Source organism: Cydia fagiglandana, chromosome 4 (assembly GCF_963556715.1).
Source record: "Cydia fagiglandana chromosome 4, ilCydFagi1.1, whole genome shotgun sequence".
Lineage (NCBI taxonomy): Eukaryota > Metazoa > Arthropoda > Insecta > Lepidoptera > Tortricidae > Cydia > Cydia fagiglandana.
Genome location: NC_085935.1, coordinates 18164387 through 18188414, shown reverse-complemented (window position 1 = coordinate 18188414; position 24028 = coordinate 18164387). Strand labels below are relative to the sequence as shown.

General features: G+C 36.7%; 2 protein-coding genes across 3 annotated transcripts in view; one reads left to right on the top strand and one right to left on the bottom strand.

Annotated features, from left to right (window-relative positions):
* The window catches only part of LOC134663993 (dual specificity calcium/calmodulin-dependent 3',5'-cyclic nucleotide phosphodiesterase 1), a 293727-nt gene extending 271648 nt beyond the window's left edge, over positions 1-22079 (top strand). For both annotated transcript variants that reach the window (XM_063520554.1, XM_063520555.1), the window contains 4 exons: positions 13177-13402; positions 13899-14175; positions 14686-14778; positions 15291-22079. In XM_063520554.1, the coding sequence (XP_063376624.1) occupies positions 13177-13402; positions 13899-14175; positions 14686-14778; positions 15291-15361 (667 nt within the window). In that variant the 3' untranslated portion in view covers positions 15362-22079. The remainder of the gene's footprint in view (positions 1-13176; positions 13403-13898; positions 14176-14685; positions 14779-15290) is intronic.
* Positions 22080-22274: 195 nt separating this feature from the next.
* On the bottom strand, positions 22275-24026 carry LOC134663998 (protein arginine N-methyltransferase 1-like). The gene has a single exon (XM_063520560.1). It carries the CDS (start codon positions 23940-23942, stop codon positions 22383-22385), a length of 1560 nt encoding a protein of 519 aa, XP_063376630.1. The 5' UTR covers positions 23943-24026; the 3' UTR covers positions 22275-22382.
* Between the last annotated feature and the right edge of the window lie 2 nt (positions 24027-24028).

Here is a 24028-nt window from a genome sequence, read left to right as displayed (position 1 = left end):
AACAAACGAAATTTAAACATGGGGCCACTTTTAGGGGGTCAATGAGAAAAATAAAAATAAAAAAGTTCAAACTAAATCGTGTTGATATCGACGCCCGAAAGCAAACACGTAGTAACCCACAAAACCCAAATTGTTTACCAGAGACGAAAAACTATTCGAGTTTTGAAAAAAAAATCATAACTACGTTGTTTATTAAAATAACTAACTCAAAATTGGGTGCAATATTCTAAATTTTTTTGAAAAATTCATTTAAATAAATTTAGCCGAAAGTTGTTACAAGACCATATTTTGTGGGTTACTACGTTTTGATCTTTTTTACACAGTGCGCAAACTCGTAGTAAATGCCAGTACCAAATGCATGGGATAGCATTTCCTTAAAATTTGTATGGACAGAAAAAACGAGGTAATCCTCCTGAATATGACAAAAGATATCCGTAATAAAGTCGGAAACGTTGTGGTTTAAAAATTTTGGGTGAACAAAATGCTGTAACAGTATTTTTTTTCTTTTTGTAAGCAATTTAGAATGCATTTAATGTATTGCCAAAAATTTTACCACACCCTTAAACATGACTTTAATGGCATCTTAAAGTAAATTGCACGACATTTCCAATGACTAACTAACTAACTATCTATTTTGGCTCAGCGATCCAAAGAGAATCTTGGCCTCCGAAACGAGAGCGTGCCACCTGTCCCGATCCTGCGCAACTTCCTGCCAGTTACTGACGCGAAGCTGAAGCAGATCCGCCGCCACACTGTCTTCCCAGCGATACCTGGGCCGACCCACTGGACCCAATTTCCAATGTATACTTATAAAATGTGAAGATGTTTTCGGGATTCATAAAAGAACATAACACATCTATTATGATGATTTGAACTTTTAAAATCAATATAAGCATTCTTAAGACCAAACAAAACACATAACTTTTGTTTAATTTTCAAGAACATAATTAAATCTTATAATGTTATTGTAGAACCAACTAAAAAATAAGAAGTCCACTTTGGAAAAGACATAACGTAATGGGAGATCAAAATCTAACCAAAGTATAACAACGACGTTTGATTAAAAAAAAAGTGGTTTCTACATCCTCTTATAAAATAAAAGTCCACTTTAGACAAAACAAACTTCCATCAGATACCATAAGACCAAATTTTATTTAAGTCACATAAAACCATAACCGACAGATACCAAGAGAGCAGGCAGGCTTCGTGAAGGGCAGAGGAACGCGGGAACAAATACTAAACGTTCGACAAATCATAGAGAAGAGCAGGGAATTCAACAGCCCCTTGGTTCTGTGCTTTATTGACTACAAGAAAGCCTTCGACTGCGTGTAATGGGACAAACTGTGGAATGTTCTACCCGAAATGGGAGCCCCTGAGCACCTCGTTGCTTTGATCAAGAGTCTGTACGCTGAAAACCGTTCGTTCATTAGAATAGGCACTGAATGCTCCAATATATTCCAAGCAAAAAAGGGACTGAGACAGGGGTGCATCTTGTCTCCTGCACTTTTTAACATATATGGAGAATACATCATTCGGAAAACCATCGAAAATTGGGACAAGGGTTTCCCTATTGGTGGGAAAAGGTTATCGAATCTCCGATATGCAGACGACACCATTCTTTTGGCAACATCAATGGAAGACATGAGTGAATTATTTCAAAGACTCGAATTAGAAAGTGGCAACGTAGGTCTCGCTGTGAACAGAGCGAAAACCAAAGTGATGGTGGTGGATCGAGCCGGAAAGTTAGCAAATGTCACCTGCAACATTCCTGGCATTGATATAGTCGACCGCTATATTTACCTGGGTTCCCAAATCTGCAATGATGGCAAATGTGTGTCCGAGATAAGAAGGCGAATCGGGATGGCAAAGGATGCTATGACCCGTTTAAATAACATTTGGAAGAAAAGGGGAATTGGTATCAAAACCAAGATCAGATTGATACGAGCACTAGTATTCCCTATCTTCCTGTATGGAGTGGAAACGTGGACTATCCTGGCCAGAGAGAGAAAAAGGATTGATGCATTTGAGATGTGGTGCTGGAGACGAATGTTACGAATACCTTGGACGGCAAGACGTACTAATGCATCAATCCTAACCCAGCTCCGAGTGAAAACTCGTCTATCCACCATATGCCAACAGCGTATACTATCATATTTCGGACACACAGTGCGCAGAGGTGACGAAAGTTTGGAAAAACTGATAGTGATTGGACACACCGAAGGCAGGAGATCACGCGGTCGTTCACCAATAAGATGGACCGATCAAGTTAAAGACTCGTCATCCTCTGCTTTCTACACGGTCGTCGGAGACGCGTTGGACAGAAACCGGTGGAGACAGATCATCCGCTCTAGATGCAACCCTGATACTGACCACGATCCTCAGACATGAGGGACCGACCAAAGAAGAAGAAGAGAAAACCATAAAATCGATACACACACCAATTGCAATTTTACATGCTTACAACTGAAAAAAACTTCCTTTCTTAAATAAAAATAATCACTTTATCCAAAATCCCCGTAATATTTTACTTGACTACAAACACGTCGACTCACTTTCACCCCCCGAACCACACTGAGCGACGGCGCAAACGTTCCAGTAATGGCCGCGATAGCCGCGTTAAAACGAAATAAGGTGCAGAAGTTTAAACCTTACGCCCTACAACAGTGAAGTAATTATTATGTGGTTAGTTTTACTTGATCCTTGTAAACGTAGTAAAAGACATGTCTCTCATATTTTAATAGTGTGTGAATTTGTGTTAAACCACTAATCGACTAAACATTATTTCCCACCAAATAGCGTAACTGCAAGACATTCACATTCATGAGCGGCAAACACGTAGTAACCTACACTTGCGTCAGACCAACGGAGGTTGTAAATGACAAAAGTATAAATTATATGGAATTAAAAATGCTGTAAATACAATGATTTAAATTATTGAGTTTTTTTGCTATTTACTGCGTGTTTGCTGAGTACATTTCAAGAAAAAGGAGAACTTTTTGTGTTCCTATTTTCCCCATTTTTCATCGTATTGGCACGTGGATTCGACTTATCGACGCAGAAAAAAATGGCGATTCCAAAAATGCTATAATTTTTTTTGGCTTATTATTAACCGGACAACTAAAATATTAAACAGGAACTTTCATTGGGCATATAATAGTATAATTTGGCTGTGCATTAATATTTTAGCGCCATAAAAAATATATTAGCCTCAAATATAAGCATCATATTATTAAAAAACTGGCAGCAAAATCTTGATTTTTTTGGGTAGCTTGCCACCCAAAAAATTATGGGGAACTTAAAGTGGTAGGTTGGCGACTAAAATAATAAATTGGCAACTAATATGGTAAAGCGATTATAAAATTTAGCTTTCATCTAGTTTTTCACACCTAAGTAATCAACTATAGTCATAACTGAGCATGTCGTTTCAGCTAGGTAGTATTTTAACACGAAAGCAGTGAAGCAGTTAATTAATGTTGGTCACATTTTACACAAAACACCTCAAATTAATTTACCAATACGTAATGGTCAGTGTACTTATAGTCGAAATTACTAATCATGAAACGCCTAATGGCCGTTATACCACCAGATCTTTAAATTTTTAATTACTAATTTCAATAGTTACCACTGTCTTCTGCTAGAGTCAACAGATAGGTGCGACGAAGAGCGAAGCGAGGAGGAGCGTGTTAGGTTGACCGTGTAATGACCAAACAAAATATTTTAAAAGAACTTCATTTTTGAATGAATAGATAGCCGTTTTCTTTTTAAAATATGCTTCACAAATGGTCTTCAATATAATAATTCGGTCGCCAAATAAATACTTGGTACCTGCCTAAAAATAATCAAAAGCTGTAACTGCATTAAAATACAAATCATATTGATATATTTTAAGGCTCCGTTTTTGTTGCCAAACTATTAATTTTAGTACCCATTTCTATTTTTTTAAACTACCCAAATTCAATTATTTAGTTGACCGGTTAAATACGTGCCAAAAATTTTTTGACCTTCTGTGGGTTACTACGTGTTTGCTTTCGGGCGTCGATATGTATCAAATAAAAGAGCTCATTGTGAGAATCCAAATATAATTTTAGGATAAACATTTTAGAAATGTGCAGTCAAGCGTGAGTCGGACTTAATTACTTCGTTTTTGATCCGACCCTACGGGTTTTTCACTCACGTTTCACCTAAAAATACATTGTTAAAAATTGTGTAATTGAATCTGACTCGCACTTGGCCGGTTTTTTTTAATTTTCAAGCAGATGGGTTAATTGATGGTGGCAAATATAAAACTGATTCGTTTTCTTGTATAAATAAATAATTGGTTGATTTTAATAAATAATAAAAGTAATTAATAATACCTTTTTCTATAATCATTCTAAAGCTGCTATAAAAAATATTAAATTAAAATTATAAAATAAAACATCGGAAACTATTTATTAACAAACAGGAAAAAACATGTAACAAACATACACTAATTAATTAATAAGTAGAAAAGTAATAAAAAGCAATAAACTAAAAAAACATATTTCGGCGCACACAGCGTACTGCAGGACGCAAGATGATTCCTACGCAGCGATACGCTTCGCTTTTTCGAGGAAAGCACTGATATTCTGCCGGTTACAAATAATAATACTCATTTTATCTTGCTGCGACGTTTTCAATTTAACCGGTTTATTTCGTTCTTCAAGAACGAAACGAGAACGTAATTGGTGTAAACCGTTATTTCAAAAGAAAAGTTCTTTAACCGGTAACCGCAAACGGAAACGAAATCCATTTCGTTCCCGGGCAAATGAACGAAACCGGTTTGAGCGTTGAGAACGGTTTCCGAGCCCTGATCTAGACACGATATGAATTAGATATGTCAGTGAAGTTAAAATTCGAATCGGGCAGATGAGCTCAAAACTTTAAGTGCTCTGTCAATTTAATATATCTCAAACTAATGTTATATGTGAAAAGCTGTTAGTTTTAAAATAAATAATCGTATTATAAATAGCTGAGAATTTGAGACTGAGACTGGATAAACTGGGAGACATTGGCTTCCATAATTTCCATATCCTTTCATTTAGTGTCTAAAATAGGAACCATATTAAAACATCATACTTTTATCATTTCAGTTATGTAAAACTGTCGACGAAAAGGTCGACTAAAATCAATTTAAAAATGGCCTTTGAAACACGTTTGCTTTCGTATAGTTCCTTAGCACTCTTTATTTCTCAGCAAAAAGCTTTTTCAGGGAAATAGGTAGTAAACTGTCTGATTCCATTAGGTAAAATTACAACGTTGAAGAGTCTACGAATACTGCTACTTATCGTCACAATAAAGTGTCCTAAGTTGCCATAAAATGGGCTGGTAGAAATTGAGACCTGTTTAGGATTTGAAGAAAAGTATCCTACTTCGTACTGGATCTGCTGTTTGTTTTCTTATGACAATAGAAATTCGCTATAATTTTGTCTCAAGTTTGACGGTAATTGACCGAGCGAAAGCGAAGGTCTCTGTTACAGCTTGTGCGAAAATTCTTTCATAAGTCCGAATATTCTCCTCTATAAGTCGCATTTCTCAACCAATTCTTGTGAAATTTGGTGAGAATGTACCTAATTATATTGATTTTTTGTCTCGATTCTATTTTTGGATTTTTTTCAAAATGACGTAGCCTTGGATATTGGTTAGGTCTACACTCACATCTGTAACCGCTGTTTGGGCGATTTTCTCATAGCAGAGTCGCATCTTACGTACTTATTCATAAATACTTGTATCCATTAACTGCCTGTTTGCCTCTCTTTCTGTCGGGTGCGTCTCATAATGAATATGCACTTTTGGCATAATTTCAGTTTATAAACGTTCAAAAAGTATAATCATCTTATGTATAATGCACTAAATGTATATTTTCAATTAGTATAACATAAAAATAATATAACATTCTATATACATATCGTTGTTTGGTATACTATACATATAAACTAACTATATTTAATATAACATTTATTACGCATATAAATTAAAATAATTAATAAAATTTCATATAATTATCTGAACAAAACATTGGTAAAATTATTTGGATAGGATAGCTCAGAATTTCAAAGTTTATAGTACTTAACTAATAATAACTGTCAGAAAAGTAGGTTAGGTTAGGTTTGAACTGTGACCTTTAGAGAAAAAAACTGCTACCAGTAAAGTGGGTTAGGTTAGGTTAGAACTGTGACCCCACAGAGAAAAAAAACTGCTACCAGAAAAGTGGGTTAGGTTAGGTTTGAACTGTGACCCCTCAGAGAAAAAAAACTGCTACCAGAAAAGTGGGTTAGGTTAGGTTAGAACTTTGACCCCCTCAGAGAAAAAAAACTGCTACCAGAAAAGTGGATTAGGTTAGGTTTGAACTGTGACCCCTCAGAGAAAAAAAAACTGCTACCAGAAAAGTGGGTTAGGTTAGGTTTGAACTGTGACCCCTCAGAGAAAAAAAACTGCTACCAGAAAAGTGGGTTAGGTTAGGTTTGAACTGCGACCCCTCAGAGAAAAAAAACTGCTACCAGAAAAATGGGTTAGGTTAGGTTAGGTTATGGAAAACACGTAATTACGTACTAATCACGGCAAACTCAAAGTATATGGTTTATACAAAAAAATTTTAAGAGTGAATATAATTTCTCTTCTTACCCACACATAATTAGAAAAACATTTTATGGAGCAACTATCCGTGCTATCGTCGTAATTGCATCTCTTATATTTATTGTGTGATATTCCGTTTTGTATATTATATTATTTCAATGTTATACATTTTCCTACTTATCATAAACGATATTATATGTAAAGTACATTATACAATAAAAAATTATAGAATTCATTGTTATACGTATCACACGTTATACTAATTGCACGTTATGCCATTCAAAATTATACTAATTGAATTTATATATTCTGAGCAATATATTATAGGTTTGTATACGTTCTATTACTTACCCCTTTCTGTCGAGTAAAGAGGTTAATAGCGATCAGAAGTTTTTATTAAACACCGCCGAGAATTTCAGCAATAACTAATGAATAATATAACAATTTAACATTTAATTTTACCATTTCTTACGTTGATTTACAAAGAGTTGTTCCCATCTAATAGAATTTGAGGTGTTCATATTTGTAGAGAGTTATAACTCTCTAGTCTAAAAACATTATCTGTAAATACAAAGTAAAATATGAATTCCCCTTTTTAATACTGCCTTTTCACCTTGATGTACAGTATTATTTTTATATAGGTATCCTCCAGAGACTCCGCGTACAATTTTTTGTACATGTACCGCAATATATTTTGATTTTTTATTGAATTACTGAGGGTTCAAAAACAAAACAAGAGTTTCTTGGTCTCAGGAGGGTAGTACCTACTTAGGTACAACTGTATCCCCAAATATGAGGATGCGAGGCCTACATCCGTAAAAGTGTAATTGTGGATGTGATAAGGGACTAGTGATTTGTAATTGTGTTATTTGTAATTGTTTGTTTGTACCTGATTGTTATATGTACCTTTGGTATATGTTAATGTTAAGTTTCATGGCGCATTGGATCTGTCTGTAAGGTCATGTAAACATTTTTTTAAATAAAATAAAATAAAAAAATAAAAAAAGTGAGCTTTAATCCCGAGATATTATCTTATGCAAAGTTAAATCCAAAGTTTTGGGTTTAACTGAGTCAAAGATATATTTGTATTAAGTATATGTGTAAGTTTATCAACATAGTTTATATTCATATAGAGTCTTGTTTACAAATTCTTTTACTTTAAAGACACTGCACCTACTTAATCTTTCTGGTTTGACCCATTGGTTGACTGGTAGAGAATGCCTTAAGGCATTAAGTCCGCCATTTGTACCTTCATGTATTGTGCAATAAAGATTAAAATAAATAATAATAAATAAAGATATTCTCGCAGGAATTCATTATGGAGATTAAAGTGTTATTTGTAATGCTAACACAAAGTTTGTAAGATTAAGGTGAGGAAATGTAGTTGGGGTAATTGCATACAATTTAGATTTTTGGCAGAGATTTCGTTGTTTTTGTTCAGGTTTTATGAATGATATTTTTAAGATACTTACCCATCTCTTATAAATTCAAATGTGAACTTTGATATTTTTCACATTTCGGTGAGTAAGATCGATGTGGGAAAGACCAGCTTATAGATTATTCTATAAGCTGGTTTTCATTTCCAGGAATTTTAAGAGAAAAAATATTGTACCATAACATAACATGACAGTGAAATAACTATTACCTGGGTAGTGATTTCTCTTCCGGGTCGGAACACTAGCCAAGGTATATCGCCGTGTGCCTGCTATACGGCCACAATTCAAAATTTTTAATTTTCTGGGTTATTGCAAATTCGTATTCAAAATTGTTCAGTTTACGACCTTATTTCGAGAGCCATAGCAAAAAAGGTCTTTAAGAGCCTTTTTCTCACAAGTGGCCTTATGGATTTGACCATAAATTGTCAGACGATTCCCTGCAATACAGCCACTTGCCAGTCTGCCGCCTGCTCCCGCGGCGTTCGCACGTGAACTGAGGGACTACCGTGAACCACGTTCGACGTATTGCCTTCCTGTCACACTTACCTACGAATTTACAAGTGCGACAAAGAGGCAACACGTCGAACGTGGTTCGCGGTAGGCCCTTTTGAGTTGTGGCTATATAGCACACGTTTTAAATGAAGCTTTTGAGTTGCGTCCTAGAAAATAATAATTAGTTGAGTTACACATATTATCGCGTACAGTGATCTTGTTCCTATCAAAATTGATAAAATAAAGGGATTTTAACTATTTTGGTGTTTTTATTTATATTTGCATGGTAACCTTTATCCAATAATTTTGTGTTTAAATTTGGCCGCATCCCAAAATCTTTAAAAAAACGTTTCTGCAATACGGCCACAACTCTAAATACCTGTCTTTCGGGCCTTGTGTCTTAAAAAATATATATTTCTTTTAAAAAGTGGCGTGGTCATAAGGAGGGTTATATCATTCCAAGTAAAAAACGCTAAAGTTTAAATTCATAGACCTAAAACTAAAGGAGTAAGATCCTATTAATCACAACTTTGAGACGCGATTTCTCGAAAAAACGGTTTTTTGAGATGTGGCAGTGTAGCAGGCACACGGCGATATGTACACTTTTCTTATAAAATTCCGAGAAGCAAAGTCAGTAACAGCCACTTTTCTGTGAACATATTTTGGGAACTTTGTTGAACCAATAAGGCCCCCTAAAATGATGGCTATTTGTTAATAGGTATAGGTAAATCGTAAATCACCCTTTCTCGATAAAAACCAACCCTTACCCTTATTTGCCTGAAGATTTTGAAATTAACTTAAGAGTATACGGAAAAAGACACGGAAATCAGACCCCGCCGGCTGGAAACTATCCAGAACCAAGTTGATCATTTATGTAAACAATCTCAGCTGTTTCTAAGTGGCAAGTTGCTCTCGGCGGGATACAGCGACCTACTTAGTTGCTGTGGTATATTCAGTTGGCACACTATTTGTTATTATTGGTACTTTAGTAAGGGCTGATTTAGACGGCGCGTGAACTCGCATGTGATTTTAGTTACATTGCGGACTATTGGTTACGTCCAATTCAACCGACCGATCAAAACCCGCAATCTAATGAAACTTGCATGCGAGTTCTCGCATCGTCTAAATCAGCCCTTAATATTTACTGGTAATACGTTGACAAACAAAGCTCCTTAAAGCCTTCCAAATCTAGTATCTCAGTACTGTAACCAACATACAAAGTATTATTATTTAATGACACCTATATTGGGTCGGATCAAGCTGATATTACTCGTACACATAGTTTTCTAGGAATCTAGGACAAAGTGTGGAAGTGTACAATTACTATTAAAATAGATTGTGGCTTTTCGACACTGCCACGACAGCGACAGAGTCGGTTTTGAGATAGATTAGACGGACTAGTAATTTTCCGAGCTCTGTCTTAACCTTTTGGCCGCCGGACCTAGTCCGCAAAGACGCTCACTCACACGCCAGAGTAAATTCTAAGTAAACAACTAATAAAAAGTTTAGGGATTGCAAAATGTGATATCGATATTTACAATTTATGGTAAAAATCTTCTCAATTTGGCTTTGTTCTTAACCAACTTTAATTTATTTCGAGAATGCCAAAAATTAACATATTTTTTACACACGACAATGTTAAAAATAAAGGTCTTTATCATTAAAAACAACCACTAAACAATATCGATTCATGACGTAATATCACCGCACTAGGCTCTACGAGAAGTCTTGTATACATGACAACGGCGCGCATGGACTGCCCGCAGTGCAGACCGACAAGGACCGTTTCCGCGCGGATTAAGTAATAATAGTCTCTAGGTCAACGGCGTAAGCGCTTGTCGGTACGTAAACTTTATTAGCGTATGGTTAGAGCCGCGCATCGTGTGTCGATAATATAAATGTACCGGAACTGCATTGGGGAAAATGACACGTGGGTTGAATTGTCAATGAGTGAAGAACAATAATATTGGAAAAGGGTGGGGATCAGAAATGTTCGGGAATGCATGTTTCACATTCGACATGTTCCTTAGAAGAGCTTGTCAGTTCTAGACGTGTGCGCCGCGCCGGCGCGCCGCCGCCGCCGGGCTTTTTGACCACGCCGCCGCCGCCGATAAATGATCGGCGTGACCTTGAGTGTTGTTAATTAGCTATTTCAAGCTGGTTTTTGGATTACAATATGATTTTTTTGTATTATTTATGTCACTGTTGTCAAATATACGTCGATTATTAATTGAATGAAACTGAATAGCCAGTTGCAGAAACTATTTGACACACCAATTAAAGTAACTGAGTTATCCTATAGTTCGTTTTTTTAGCATTAGAAATAAGGTAAACAATCTTGATGTGTCTTTTATTTGAAAAACACCTTTTTAAAATAAGTTACGGCAAATATGTAACAATTATGCATCTAATACGATCATTTATATTCTTCTTCTTTCATAAAGCCCCACATTCACACTCCTACCGTGTAGGCCGCCTCGTTGGGTAGGATTGTGTATGGAGGTTGCGGACTACGAGCCGTGCTACCGTTTAGCCGTTTGTAGAACGGCTCGTAGTCCGCAACCCCCATACACAATCCTACCCAACGAGGCGGACTACGAGGCGGCCTACACGGTAGGAGTGTGAATGTGGGGCTTAAGTAATAGTTTTTGATTTTTTAAAAGCGTTTTTCAATTAAAAGACATGTCAAGATCGCTTACCTTCTTGCAAGTTCTTTCTAATGCTAAAAAAAACGAACTATAAGTATTCACCGTCAACTGTTAACGAACGAACGAAGACTGCTGCTAGTGCTGCTTGGACAGCTAGAAGTACAAACCCCTCCATTATCAAAGAGCTCTATATCGCCACTCATCTCTTCCCAACATGCCATGGGTTCTTCGGACATATTATCCAACGCATGATGTGGAGAAACACATGAGTTTAAGCCGAATGAATGACAAACGTGCTCGAGTTAGAGCATGTGTGAGATGGTCGAACGTTATGTTCGAATGAAGAGGTAGGCTTGCGGCAGTCTGCACCGTGCAGTCCATACGGCTTATGACAGCACGAAATTAAGACAAATTACATGTGGTCGAGAGCCTCAGCAATGAGAACACGAGAAAGAAGATATGTCTCAGAGAGCCTGGTGCTTGTACGACAAAAAAACCATTAAAAAGAAGCCATAGGAGTCCACTATGTCTAGCAAATGTCAAGGATATGTGGAGTTCTGTTTTGTTAAAGTACGTCATTTTTAATAGGATAAGTCATGGAAAGCTTGAGAATACGGAGAGTTACAGATCGGATCGAAGGTCATTGGGACCAGGTAACCTCTCAATGCAAGCCAATTACTAGGGAAATCAAGTGATTATACCTATCCTATATTCATTTACAAACCCTATTTTACTCACAGCATATTCAAACGATACGTAGTTTGACTGAACAGCAACCTGCATTGATCAAATTTTCAAGAAAGATAACAAATTAATGATTTTTCTTAAGAAACCTGAAAGTCAAGGTCACGCCGATTTCACGCCGAAAACACGCCGCCGCCGCCGATTTTTTGGCAAACGCCGCCGCCGATCATTTTTTAATCGGCGCACACGTCTACTCCCCACTACACTATCATCTCAAAATGAATCATTTGTTCTGCAAATAGACCACAAGGACAGATTTACTTGTCTGACTCTACTATGGACAGCTGAACAAGTTCCCTGAACTCCAGCTATAGTTATGCCTGTCTCTCTCTCGTTTAACGTATTCTAGTTACTAGTTATCACCAATTGGCATTTAACAGGTGTTCAAATGCTTAAATAAAACCAGATTGGCCACTTGATATTTATTTTGAATATTCTCTAGAGATGCACCGGATATTCGGTTACTATCCGGTATCCGCCCTATCCGGCCAGTATTTTAATATCCGGCCGGATACCGGATAGTGCCCTACTATCCGGCCGAATACCGGATAGTACCATTGTTTGATTTTGGAGTAAACAAATTGGATTTAAGAAACAGTCACGGTCATAATCGTACTTGTTTATTATTTTAAAACAATTTAGAGATTCAACTAACTTGCACGCGCACTCATTTCGAACCTAGAAATGTGTCCGCGCGAACGTTCACTTAGAAACAGGTCAAAACTGCAGAATGCGCACCTGAAAAACCGAAATGTAGGTGCAGCTCTGCTGGCCGATATTCGGCGGCCGGATACCGGATATTCGGCCGATGGTCAGGCCGAATATCCAGTATCCGGCCAAACAACTATCCGTTGCATCTCTAATATTCTCATATCGAATTAACATTCCCATCCCTAGCTGTCTTGTATACAAGACAACGGCGACGAGGAACATGAAAAACGTTGAAAACTGGAGCAATTTTTTTGATTGCCTTATTATAAAAGAATGGATTTATTTATCTGCTTTAAATGCAATTATTTAAAAAATCAAAGGCCTAAAACATTAACACGAGTGTAAAAATATACTACAATTGATGTTTTTTCACATTTACCGAGCGGTTGAATTTGTGTCTTGTATACAAGACAGCGGCGCCAGTGTATCGTTCTATCGTTGTCTTGTATACATGCCAACGGCGGTCAAAGGGTTAAACTTGCAGACCTTTGTACCTGCAGCGTTAAAACCTTCCAAGCTGCATATTTGACAGTATTCATTGCTCCTTCCAGGCTAATAAAAGACGAGGAATGCAACATTCTTCAGAACCTGTCCCGCGACGAGTTCCGCGAGTTCCGCACCCTCGTCATCGACATGGTGCTGGCAACCGACATGAGCTTCCACTTCCAGCAGCTGAAGAATATGCGGTCATTACTGACGCTGGCTGAGCCTACCGTAGACAAGTCTAAGGCGGCGTCGCTGGTGTTGCATTGCTGTGATATTTCCCATCCTGCCAAGGTATTTACACCTAGATTATACTTTCATATTCAATATTTGAACAGCATGCTCTGATTGCTGATGTTGTCCGAGCCTACTGTGGACAAGTCGTAGACGGTATCTCTGGTGTTGCATTGGCTGTGTTATATTCTCATCCTGCCAAGGTATTTACATTTTTTGGGATATGAGTATTCATAACCACAAGCAAAAAAATAAAAACGCTCCCTATTCCCGCGGACCGGCCTTGTTATTATACGCATCATCTTTTTCTGACAATTGAGGAACTTGCCCTCAGTTTCAACAGCATTTTTGCTGGTTTTAGCTGATCTTGGTCTGGCATTCGCTCGACGTCTCGACCTGACTTTGCTTACGAGTAAAGCCTACCCAAGCCTGCCCTTAGAATTAATCTCTAAAAGATCTCAAGAAACTAATAACTGCAACCAAGATTCGTAGATTTCTTCAAACTATGAGCATTTCTGCATTGACCGAACTAATCATAATCAATAACAATTTCCAGAGATGGGACCTCCACCACCGATGGACGATGAGCCTCCTCGACGAGTTCTTCCTCCAAGGCGACAAGGAACGCGAGCTAGGGCTGCCCTTTAGCCCCCTTTGTGACCGGAACAACACATTGGTCGCGGAATCCCAGATCGGGTTCATAGAGTTTATTGTAGAGCCCAGCATGGGGGTGTGTGCTGATATGTTGGAATGCATCCTTGGGCCTCTGCACTCTAGCAGCAAGACTGGCGCTAGTCAAGAACCGATTAGTGAAGACGCTCCGGGGAAAATCGGTAAGTCGAAAACACTAACCAATATAACAACGTAGGATCATACGGCCTAGGGATTTTGTGATCAGGACAACACATAAGTGGCTTCTGCCACTTCCCGATAACAAGCGAAGAGATTCTTCATAGAGTTTATTGTTGAGCCAAGCATGGAGGTGTGTGCTGCAAGACTGGTGCTAGTCAGGAACCGATTAGTGAGGATGCTCCGGAGGAAATCGGTAATTCTATAACATTAAGTTATATAACAACGGAGGCTAGATCCTATTGTCTAGGGATTTAGTGATCAGGACAACACTTAAGTGGCAGAATCCCAGATTGGCTTCATAAAATGTACTATCAAGCCCAGTATGGCGGTAGGTGCTGACATGTTGGGCCTCTGTACTGTAGCAGCAAGACTGGCAAGTCAAGAATAATCTCTTCACATTATTATTAAAAGAGACGCAAATCAAATATCGCATTGATGAGTATTATTTTTCTGTATTTGTACGTGTAACATTTATACGTTAATCTTTTCAGCTAACGAGACCAGCACAAAATTCAAGATCCGAAAGCCGTGGGTCGCCTGTCTCAGTGACAACAAGAAAATCTGGAAGGAGCAAGCTGCTAAAGGTAATTTCTAAAATAACTCTTGGTCTAGGTATTCCAAAAATGAATAGGTATCGAAAGACCTCAAGAAAATTATTAACAAATTAATCAATAATAACAGATGTTGAACTAGGAACTCCCCTCAAAAACCTAAGCTGGAGAGCAAATTATTCAATAATTCTGGTTTGAATTGATGTACTCCAGGATATAACTAGAGAAAATACTGGTGCCGCCTCAACAGAATCCGCCCAGCTGGGCTAGCACATGATTGGCGCGACAGTATCTCGCGGCGAGATAAGTCTATCTACTCATCCCTCTTTAATTAACATTGTTAGAAAAAGACGGTTAGTCTATCTCGCCGCGTATACTGTCGCGCCAATCATGTGCAGGTCATGGCAGGTGCAATTATATGCCACACAAATGGGGATGAAACGAGAGTCCGTTGCGTGTGACTGAGTCCTTAAAGAACATACTACCCACCGCATTGGTGCACGAGTCTTAGTCGAAAAAATTAATGGCGTTGTAAATATTTCCAGATGCAGAGGCCCGAGCCAAGGCCGAAGAGGAAGCCAACAGCCCCCCAGCTCCTGCGCCGACAGAAGAATAATATTTAGCCACATTTGTAAATAGCGTTAAATCTAACTGTTACAACATGTTCTCTTCGCTCATGAAGAAAACTTAAATTTCCGTTATTTGTGTGTAAATGCTTGCAGTAATTAAACGTCGCTTCGTTCGAAATTTAAATAAATATCCTGGCAACATTTTCGCTTGGACGTACTAGCTCGCGTTTTCATGCATTTAAAATCCAAGGCTAGTCATGCGTCCCTCATCATCATATGCGTCCACAACATAGCACCTTAATAATATCAATGTATCTCTTTCTATGAAGTGACTGAAAATGCGCGATTACACGCGCGATACGTTGCATATTGTTAGCCAAACTGTTAAAACTATCTACACCATTGGCTCAAAAATAAAATAATGTTGCCAACATAAAAGCGATGGATATTCATTTAAAATTCGAATTATATATGTTAACGTGTTTTGTTACGCACAAATTTTGAATTGAAAGCACAATGTGAAAAGCCTGAGTGTACATTCAATTTGGAAGACACCATAGTGAGCCAAATTCGATACGGCGGGCCGAATGGCGCTAGCCTGTAGTAGTTTATAAATTCATTATTAATTATTCGCGGTTAAGATTTTCTTCAGATTTAGCCTTTTTGAAGTTTCCTAATGTCAAGTGCCCATTGTGACTTAGTAGTGTTTCTAACACTTCTACGATAACGGTTTTTAAATACATGAATTGCTTTCAATATTTTAACAAACTAAAGTGTCATTCTATGGAACTTGCCAACTATGTAAACAAACCGCCATATTGAAATTTTCACTGATTGATGATTTCAATATGGCGGTTTGTTTACATAGTTAGCAAGTTCCATAGAATTACATTTTAGTAGGTAATGATGATTGATGTTGATATTCCTGTGCTATGGGTGGCCACAATTGGTGACAGATTAGCCGGCCTAGCCAAGGTGTCAATCGCTTCGACAGCGAAACGTTAATCTGTCACCGTTTAAGGAATTCTGGTCTATCATTAACCTTTTAATAATTGTGTGTGTCAAAGATCGTGAGTTCAAACCTCAGTTCTGCTTTATAGAGCAGAAAATTCGGTCGGGATCCTTATCACACACACTCAAGAGGTTAGGTATAGGGTCGGTAACGCGTTCATAATAACACATCTGAAGTTGCATACCTCCCTAGCATAGTGTATATACGGTGTCCACTATCTGGGGAACCGTACGTTTGTTTACCACCGTCTTGGTGTAAAACAAACAGATTCTAATATGCTTTTATCTAATTTTACGTAAACGAACCAATAGGATCTATAGAAACGATACTATCAGGAATTATGATAAAGGAACCACCCCTATATGTATTTTCGAATTTAACTAACCACCCATTTATGTCATTTCGATATACAGTTCTTGCTTGGTTTCAATGAGGACTTGATATTATAAAATTCTGTCGTTAAACCTTTTAATTTAACATGGATAGGCCAATAGAACAAGTTATCCATTCATGAATAATTATTGTAAAGTAGTCATAGCTAAATGTTTAATGGACTGATCGTACTGAAATAATATCCAATAAAACAACGAAGACGCCCTTATAATTTAAGGCTTAAATTAGTTATCATTAAGCCAGCGCCACACTCAATACGCAAACTGCGCTGCGACTGGAAGCTGCGAACACAGGTGTCGTGCTAATAATATTGCGATTTGAAGATTCGCAAATCTTCATTACTGTGTCGCAAAAAATGCCTATAACATTCGAGTATATTTTTTGCAGGGTTTACTCTATTTACGAGGTTCTCAAAAAATATGTTGTTTTATTGGGTATTACGGAATGTAGCCAAATTACGAGCAGTCTCCTATAGATATAAAACACCTTCACATTCCAACAAGTTCGATTAGTTTCCTTGCATTTATACAGATTTTGTTCACAATTTTCCATTTAAGTACAAAACAATTTATTAAACAAAACATTAGTTAGCAATTAATATATATACTGTATATGTATAAAAAATGCTGGTACAGGAGCAACTCATTCCTTTTTAGAATTTTACTGTCGCGTGTACAGGCGATGATGATGATGACGTATTGAAATCGTCGCGACATCATTAGAACTATAGTCATAATGATAACAAGAAATCGGAAGGTCAAATCTATATTTAGGACAAGTGGATTAACGGCCCAATGACATTTGGTCAGTGTCCTAAAAACAGGACTCTAATAAAAGTAATAAATTTTTTAGGACTCAAAAAGGGCTTAAATTTTGCTGTCCTAAAAATAGATTGGCATTAAGAGGATAAGATATAAATCATGTCTATATAATATATACTTATTATAATATATGTAGCTTAACTAGTATAATCTTATCCCATAATATATGAAAAATACGCTTATTAATTTTAACGTTTCCGATTAAATTGGAGAATTGATATTCCTGACCAAATGTTATTTAAAAAGAAATCATTTTTTTAAATAATATTAACTTTCTCAATAGATATTTATATAGGTAGATAATATATGTAGATAGTATATTATTTAGTTAAATAATAATTGTTCCCGTTAGTCACAAGTTCACAATCATTTATCCTGATTTTCATATGTATAATGTATAATGTAGGTATTAGACAAATTTGTAAGTCTAAATCGCATTCCAGCAGTGGACGTAACTGTGTTGTTTCTAAAAAGTTGAAAGCCCTTCCACTGCCGTGACTAATTTGTCCGTTTTCTTACTGGGAAATGAAATGCTTGTATTTGCTTAACAATATGTACAGAAACAGTGCGGTATCGATGGAAGGGCCTATATAACCTTCTGATTATCGCACTGAGGCGACTACAATGTTCCACTTAAAGAGCACACTGGACGCGACTGACCGAATGTAGCGAAAATTAGTCGTAACAGTTTATGAATCGCATATACAATGAAAGAGTTTTAAAATGAACTTACATATGAAAATCTGGATAATAACAGTGACATCCAGAATCCAATTTTGGTCAGCTTTTGAGATCCCTTCGTATTTATTAAATGTAGACATCTCGCTCCAGGGCTGATATTCATAAGTACAAGTGTGATGTTGAATTGCATAATATAGCTGTAATTGGTTTCGAGTCAAAGTATAGGTACTGGGAACGAGCTCACAAACCCAAACCATCCCAAACAAAAGATTTCGGGAATTAAATAGCAACTCAACTGTCATTATTATCCGTTTATCCCCGTGTTCAGTTCCCCTTGAAATGTGAATTGGATTAACATACTGTTGTAAATAATCCGGTATTTCCTTATAATGTATAAATCTCAAGACGAAATGGATAAACGGACTTGAATTCTTATAGATTTAATGATGTTATTGCCAATAATTCCGGTCATTTAAATCCTTGAAGTGGATTCTCGGTATTTTTATAAGTATCTAAATGATTTCTATATTGTAGATACCTATATTAACTGGTTGCTAGGGAGCTAATTAAAATATCAAAATAAAATGGTCCACATTTCTAAAATTGCACGACTTAAGTTTGTCATCTAAAGTCATCTTATTTATATGGCGAGTTTGACGTCATTTTCATCCCGATAATATTCAGATGGAGCGCCCGGTATTACTACAAATTATAATAAAGTTAAGACAGAGTATAATTAATTATACAATACATCCGAGAATTCACTTCTATTCTGACCACTTAGCATAACCTGCGTTGGCCTTTGGCGCGCGCCACTCTTAATACTTACTGAAAATCGCGCTTGACATAATTTTATTATGGACTCGCGCGCAACAACGCAAGTCGTGGTAAGCGGTCTAGAGGATACACAGAGTAAGTAGTCACTTATGCATAATGAAATGAATGAATTAGACTGAATGGCACAAGGTTTACGCGATTAGGCGGCCACGGCGTAGGTAGACAAACTTGAATTTAAAATGATAACTTTAAGGAGGACCCAGAGTAAATGTACCGTCCTTCTATTAGTCTCTCTAAAGGCATGGGATAAGTCGTGTTGTTTGATATTTTGTTTTTATAAGCACTCCACATTCTTTCGTAAAATTGGGTGCGAAATCTAAACCCATGAAAGGCTTCTATGGTATAAAGTCACAAGTCAGCGGAACTTTGATAAATGGCAGCACCGCACTTGTCATCGTGACAACCCTGCTCTTTCTAACTGCGCCTATGCAAATTAATTAACTAAGAATCACTATCCCATTGCGACTTAAATTAAATAAAAAGCTTGTAGAAAGGACTTGATATCTATGAAATATTGAGCCATATTTGCATGGGATTCTTAACAAGGTTTTTCCTTTCTATATGCCGTTGTGGATTGCATTTATATTCTTTTAAAAACAAATTCTTAATGTTTTGATTCAGCGGTTTCCTAAACATAACGCACCAGCATTTCTGTTAAAACGGCAAATAGCAACAGAAGGCCAGCGTTTTCACGCGCGAATGTGGAGGCAGCATTAAAGCATTTGTATTCATCATCCCACTCACAGATGCCAAAATATCACGATTCAAAATTCCTTTTATCAAAATTTGAACTTATACCTAAAGTTAGTTAGGTTTATCTATTATCAGAGGCCTAGTTTTTCAGGTACATGGGACCACTCTCATTGAAATATCAAGTCAAAAAACCATAATCAGAATACATTTTAGGTCCCTAAAGTTAGAATAATGATTGCAAGAATGGTAAGGATTTAGATTTAACCAACTGGTGACGCTTATTGTAGTAAATTATTAACAATAGATCTTTTATATATTTATTATCTAAAAAGATTTAGATTTATCAAAAATCTGTATATTGTGTACGGTAGTGTACTTATAGTATTTACTTAAAGTAAGATTAATCAAATATTACTTAGAATGTGGTTTATTAACGCCATTCTGATTGGGAATATAGCTTTATGAAAATGTAGTTTAGAATATTGAGCCTTATGGACATACCTAATAGATGAATGTTGTTTCTGTAAAAAATAGCTTGCGACCGATATTACTCGGAGTTTACCGAAAAACTTGAAGAATTTGTTTTCTCTAAAATACCTAATGTTTATTGAAAAATATTATAATGATTTATTTTTAGATATAATTACTAAATCTTCTGCAAAGCAATTTATGAGATTATAATAGAGAAACATTATTTTTAGAAATAAACTTAAAAGCCCGTCCAGACTTAGAGCGCGAATCGCTCACACAATCCACGAACCAATGAGAGGATGATAACAGTAAAATTTCCGCTCTCGATAAAAACAAAATCAGAGTAGGGGCGCGAAAATCAATGAAAATTTCTTTATCTACCTCTATATCACTCTGCATATTCGAGCGATAAAGAGGCAGACAACGAAGTTTAGATTTTCACAGCAGGCAGACCTCTGCGCGAAATAATGGTGCGATAAATAACTGTGTGTACAGGGGTCTACCGCGAAAACCGAAATTCGCAAATTGCGGGGATCTTTCTCTCTTTTACTCTCATTAAGACGTAATTAGAGTGAGGGAGACAAATGCCCGCAATCGACGAACTTCGATTTTGGCGGTTATAGCCCTGGCCACGCTAGTGCATTAATCAAATAATCAAGTATCTTCTTAGTAGTTTGTGGCGTTAATCGCGTGATTCACCCGCTAAGTGTGAAACGGTCTTGTCAAAAACAAGAAAAGGGTTAGCGAATTCGATGAGTAACTATTTAAGTTCTCTTAAGAGGCCCACTGATTACCAGTTCAGATATCAGCCTGTCAGTTAAACGCAAAATTTGACAGCTCCGAACAACTGACAGGCTGAGTTGATATCGTCCGGCGAACTGGTAATCTGTGGGCCCCTTTAGATACTTAGATAACTCTCAGTCCAAGAAATTGTTCACAAGTTATTTATGGAGTTCGAAAAGATATTTAAATTGGAATATAAAATTCACCTGTATATAAGAACGCCTTTGTGAAATGCAATTTTAACTTTACCGGACAGTATATAAGACTTAACAATTCATTCAGCCTGATAGCCTTTCGCACAGCTTATTGAATGTAACTACTATTATCTATAAAAATTCTGTTAAGGAACACTCACATTCGCAATTTCGCATGTCACGTTTAATCTCAGAGCAACAAAACGCGAATGTGTGGAAGACAAGATACAATACAATAGGGAATATTACGCAAAGCTCTGCGTAGGGGGCGCCTCTAGCACAAACAGTAAACAACCGTCTTGATGCATCAAATATCATATTTATTCGTAACAAATAACCTGTGAAAACGTATCAAAAATTTGTTTAAGTCATATTTAGTATATATGTCGGCAGCCGATCGTAATGTTCCTGTGTATTGTTTTGAGGATTGTCACATGAAACCAATATATATGTAAAATAGGTTCGTTAGGTTGCTACATAAAGTTACTTCTATGGTTCACGGTTTGTGCTAGTGCTGCACTTTGGCGGCACAACATTGCCGTTATTCCTTATTCTTAAAAAAACTATCTCGAAAGTGGACAACATGATAATTTCGATGTTGAAAATGGGTGTCAAAAAATGTTATTTAATATTGCTTTTGATTTCTCTTGACGCACTTTAAAGCTCCTAACATTTGCATAATTGCACATAAAACGTGCATTAAATGTTGATAAAACAATATATTATACCTGACAGTCTTATAAAATTACCTATTAACTATTTGTCTACTGTAGCACCTCTATGTACATTTTATGTGAAATCTCAATTTATGTGTGATTATTTTCCTAAATAATTCTTTTTCTACATTTATGTAAATAGGAATAAAACACCTGTATGTGTATAATATATGTAAAATAAAAATAAAGAATTTCGTAGAAAATGACTATATTTCATTCATAATCATACATCTAGTTGGCAGGAGTTATAAATTTTAATTGCAACAAAATGATCAGCAACGGCATTTCATTTCACTTAAAACAATATTTGCAAGCATCAAAATGCGTTTATAATTTCTTTTTAAACATTGATATTAAAAAAATTCACTTTCTTTAAATACAGGATCTGATGTTTAAGAATTATAATCAGATAATAAACATTTTATACTTAAAAGTAATTGTTATAGCAATATAACACAAAAAATGGTCTAGCTTAAAATATACTTATGGGTTTTACCAAATATATCTATTTGTACAGACAAAGCTCTGACATCAGTTTTTTGCCGGTTACAAATAATTGTGCCTTCAATAACGTCTCCTTGTTTAACTTCTTTACAATCTCTAAAGTAGAAGACTGTTTGTTTCCAATGTGTGGCCGTTGTATGCGGCCCGGTAGAAAATGAAACTTTACTGGGAAGATCAAAGAAAGTATCAAAATAACCGACAAGAGACGTCAATGACCCATCCTTTGTGATTGGAAGTTTAAATGTTGAGGTGAAATCCATGACATCTGTATTACATGTGTTTATATCAATATCTTTGACCACACATGGCTCTGATAATATGTTTTTAGATCCAACAACATCAACGCTGGCTTCCCGGACTACTTCAGACTTCATACAATTCATTTTATATCCATACACATCTGACCAGAAATCTATCAACTTTTTATGTGTGTCCACATCTCCATTAGCTACAAGACTAATGTTACATCTGTTAGGTAATAATAAACCTCCAGGTTTAAGGCAGTTATCTCTTGCATATATAACACTATCTAACATGCCTTCGAAAAGCAGGAAATAACCCATCCATTCAGAAACAATTATATCAACCTTTTCATCAAGCTTTGTGTTCTCCAATCTTCCTTTCACTACTTTTATTGTTTCATGTAAATTATTTTCTCTTATAATATCCATCGCATGATACACAACTTCGGATTGATCTAATGCATACACTTTCTTTGCACCGGCTGTCGCTGAAAACATAGAGAGAATACCCGTGCCGCATCCCAAGTCAAGAACTACCTTATCCTTCAATGTTTCTTTATTGTTTAATATTGCATCTCTATAGCTTTCAGTTCGTACTTTGTCTGAGAGCATATCATAGTGAATACCGAAGTGTGCATATGTGTTAAAATAACCTTCGTCATCTTCCAAAGGGACTTTAGAAACACAGTCAACAATCATAGCACTTTCTCCGTTAGAATTAGTTGAGCCCACATCCACAATGGTTTTCATTGACGCCTGCATCTTACCGATGTCTTCTTTTGCCATTTGCAAATGGGTTTTACTTTCGTTGAGTTGTTGAGTCAAAACTTGTATTGTTTTTTGAAGCTCTAGGAAATGGCTTTGGGTTAGTGTAACTAAGCCGTTTTCGACGTTCGCGTGGTAGGATCGGGGAGAACTAGGGGCATCGGCCAGCGATTCGAAGTCAAACATCAACCAATCGTCGTTGTCTACCGGTTTAAGATATTTCTCGTCGTCCCACAAAGCTTTGGCCGCATTCATTACAGCATCAGCTGTCGGCTTGTGCGTCTTGATATAGTTAATTAACTTGATGTAAGAATAGCAATCCATGTTGAATTTTGCTTTCAATGTGTTTAAATTGAAGTTATGTGCACTCTCACAGTGTTTTACGGCGTCTTCGATGGACGCAGAAACATTGGCACAATATAAACAAGTTACCGAAGCGCCGCTCGTTTCCATCTCCTGCCATTCATCTTCTTCGAAGTGCTCTTCATCACTACTTAAATCTGGTACGTCAGTCATGGTGATTTTAATAAAGAATCGGCTCTAACACGGATTATAATTATTTTATTAACATAAAAGTAGCGTGGAAACCATGTGCTATATTG

Bases quoted from the DNA above. Each gene is read 5' to 3' on its own strand.
- LOC134663998 (XM_063520560.1), bottom strand. From the start codon at position 23,942: ATGACTGACGTACCAGATTTAAGTAGTGATGAAGAGCACTTCGAAGAA.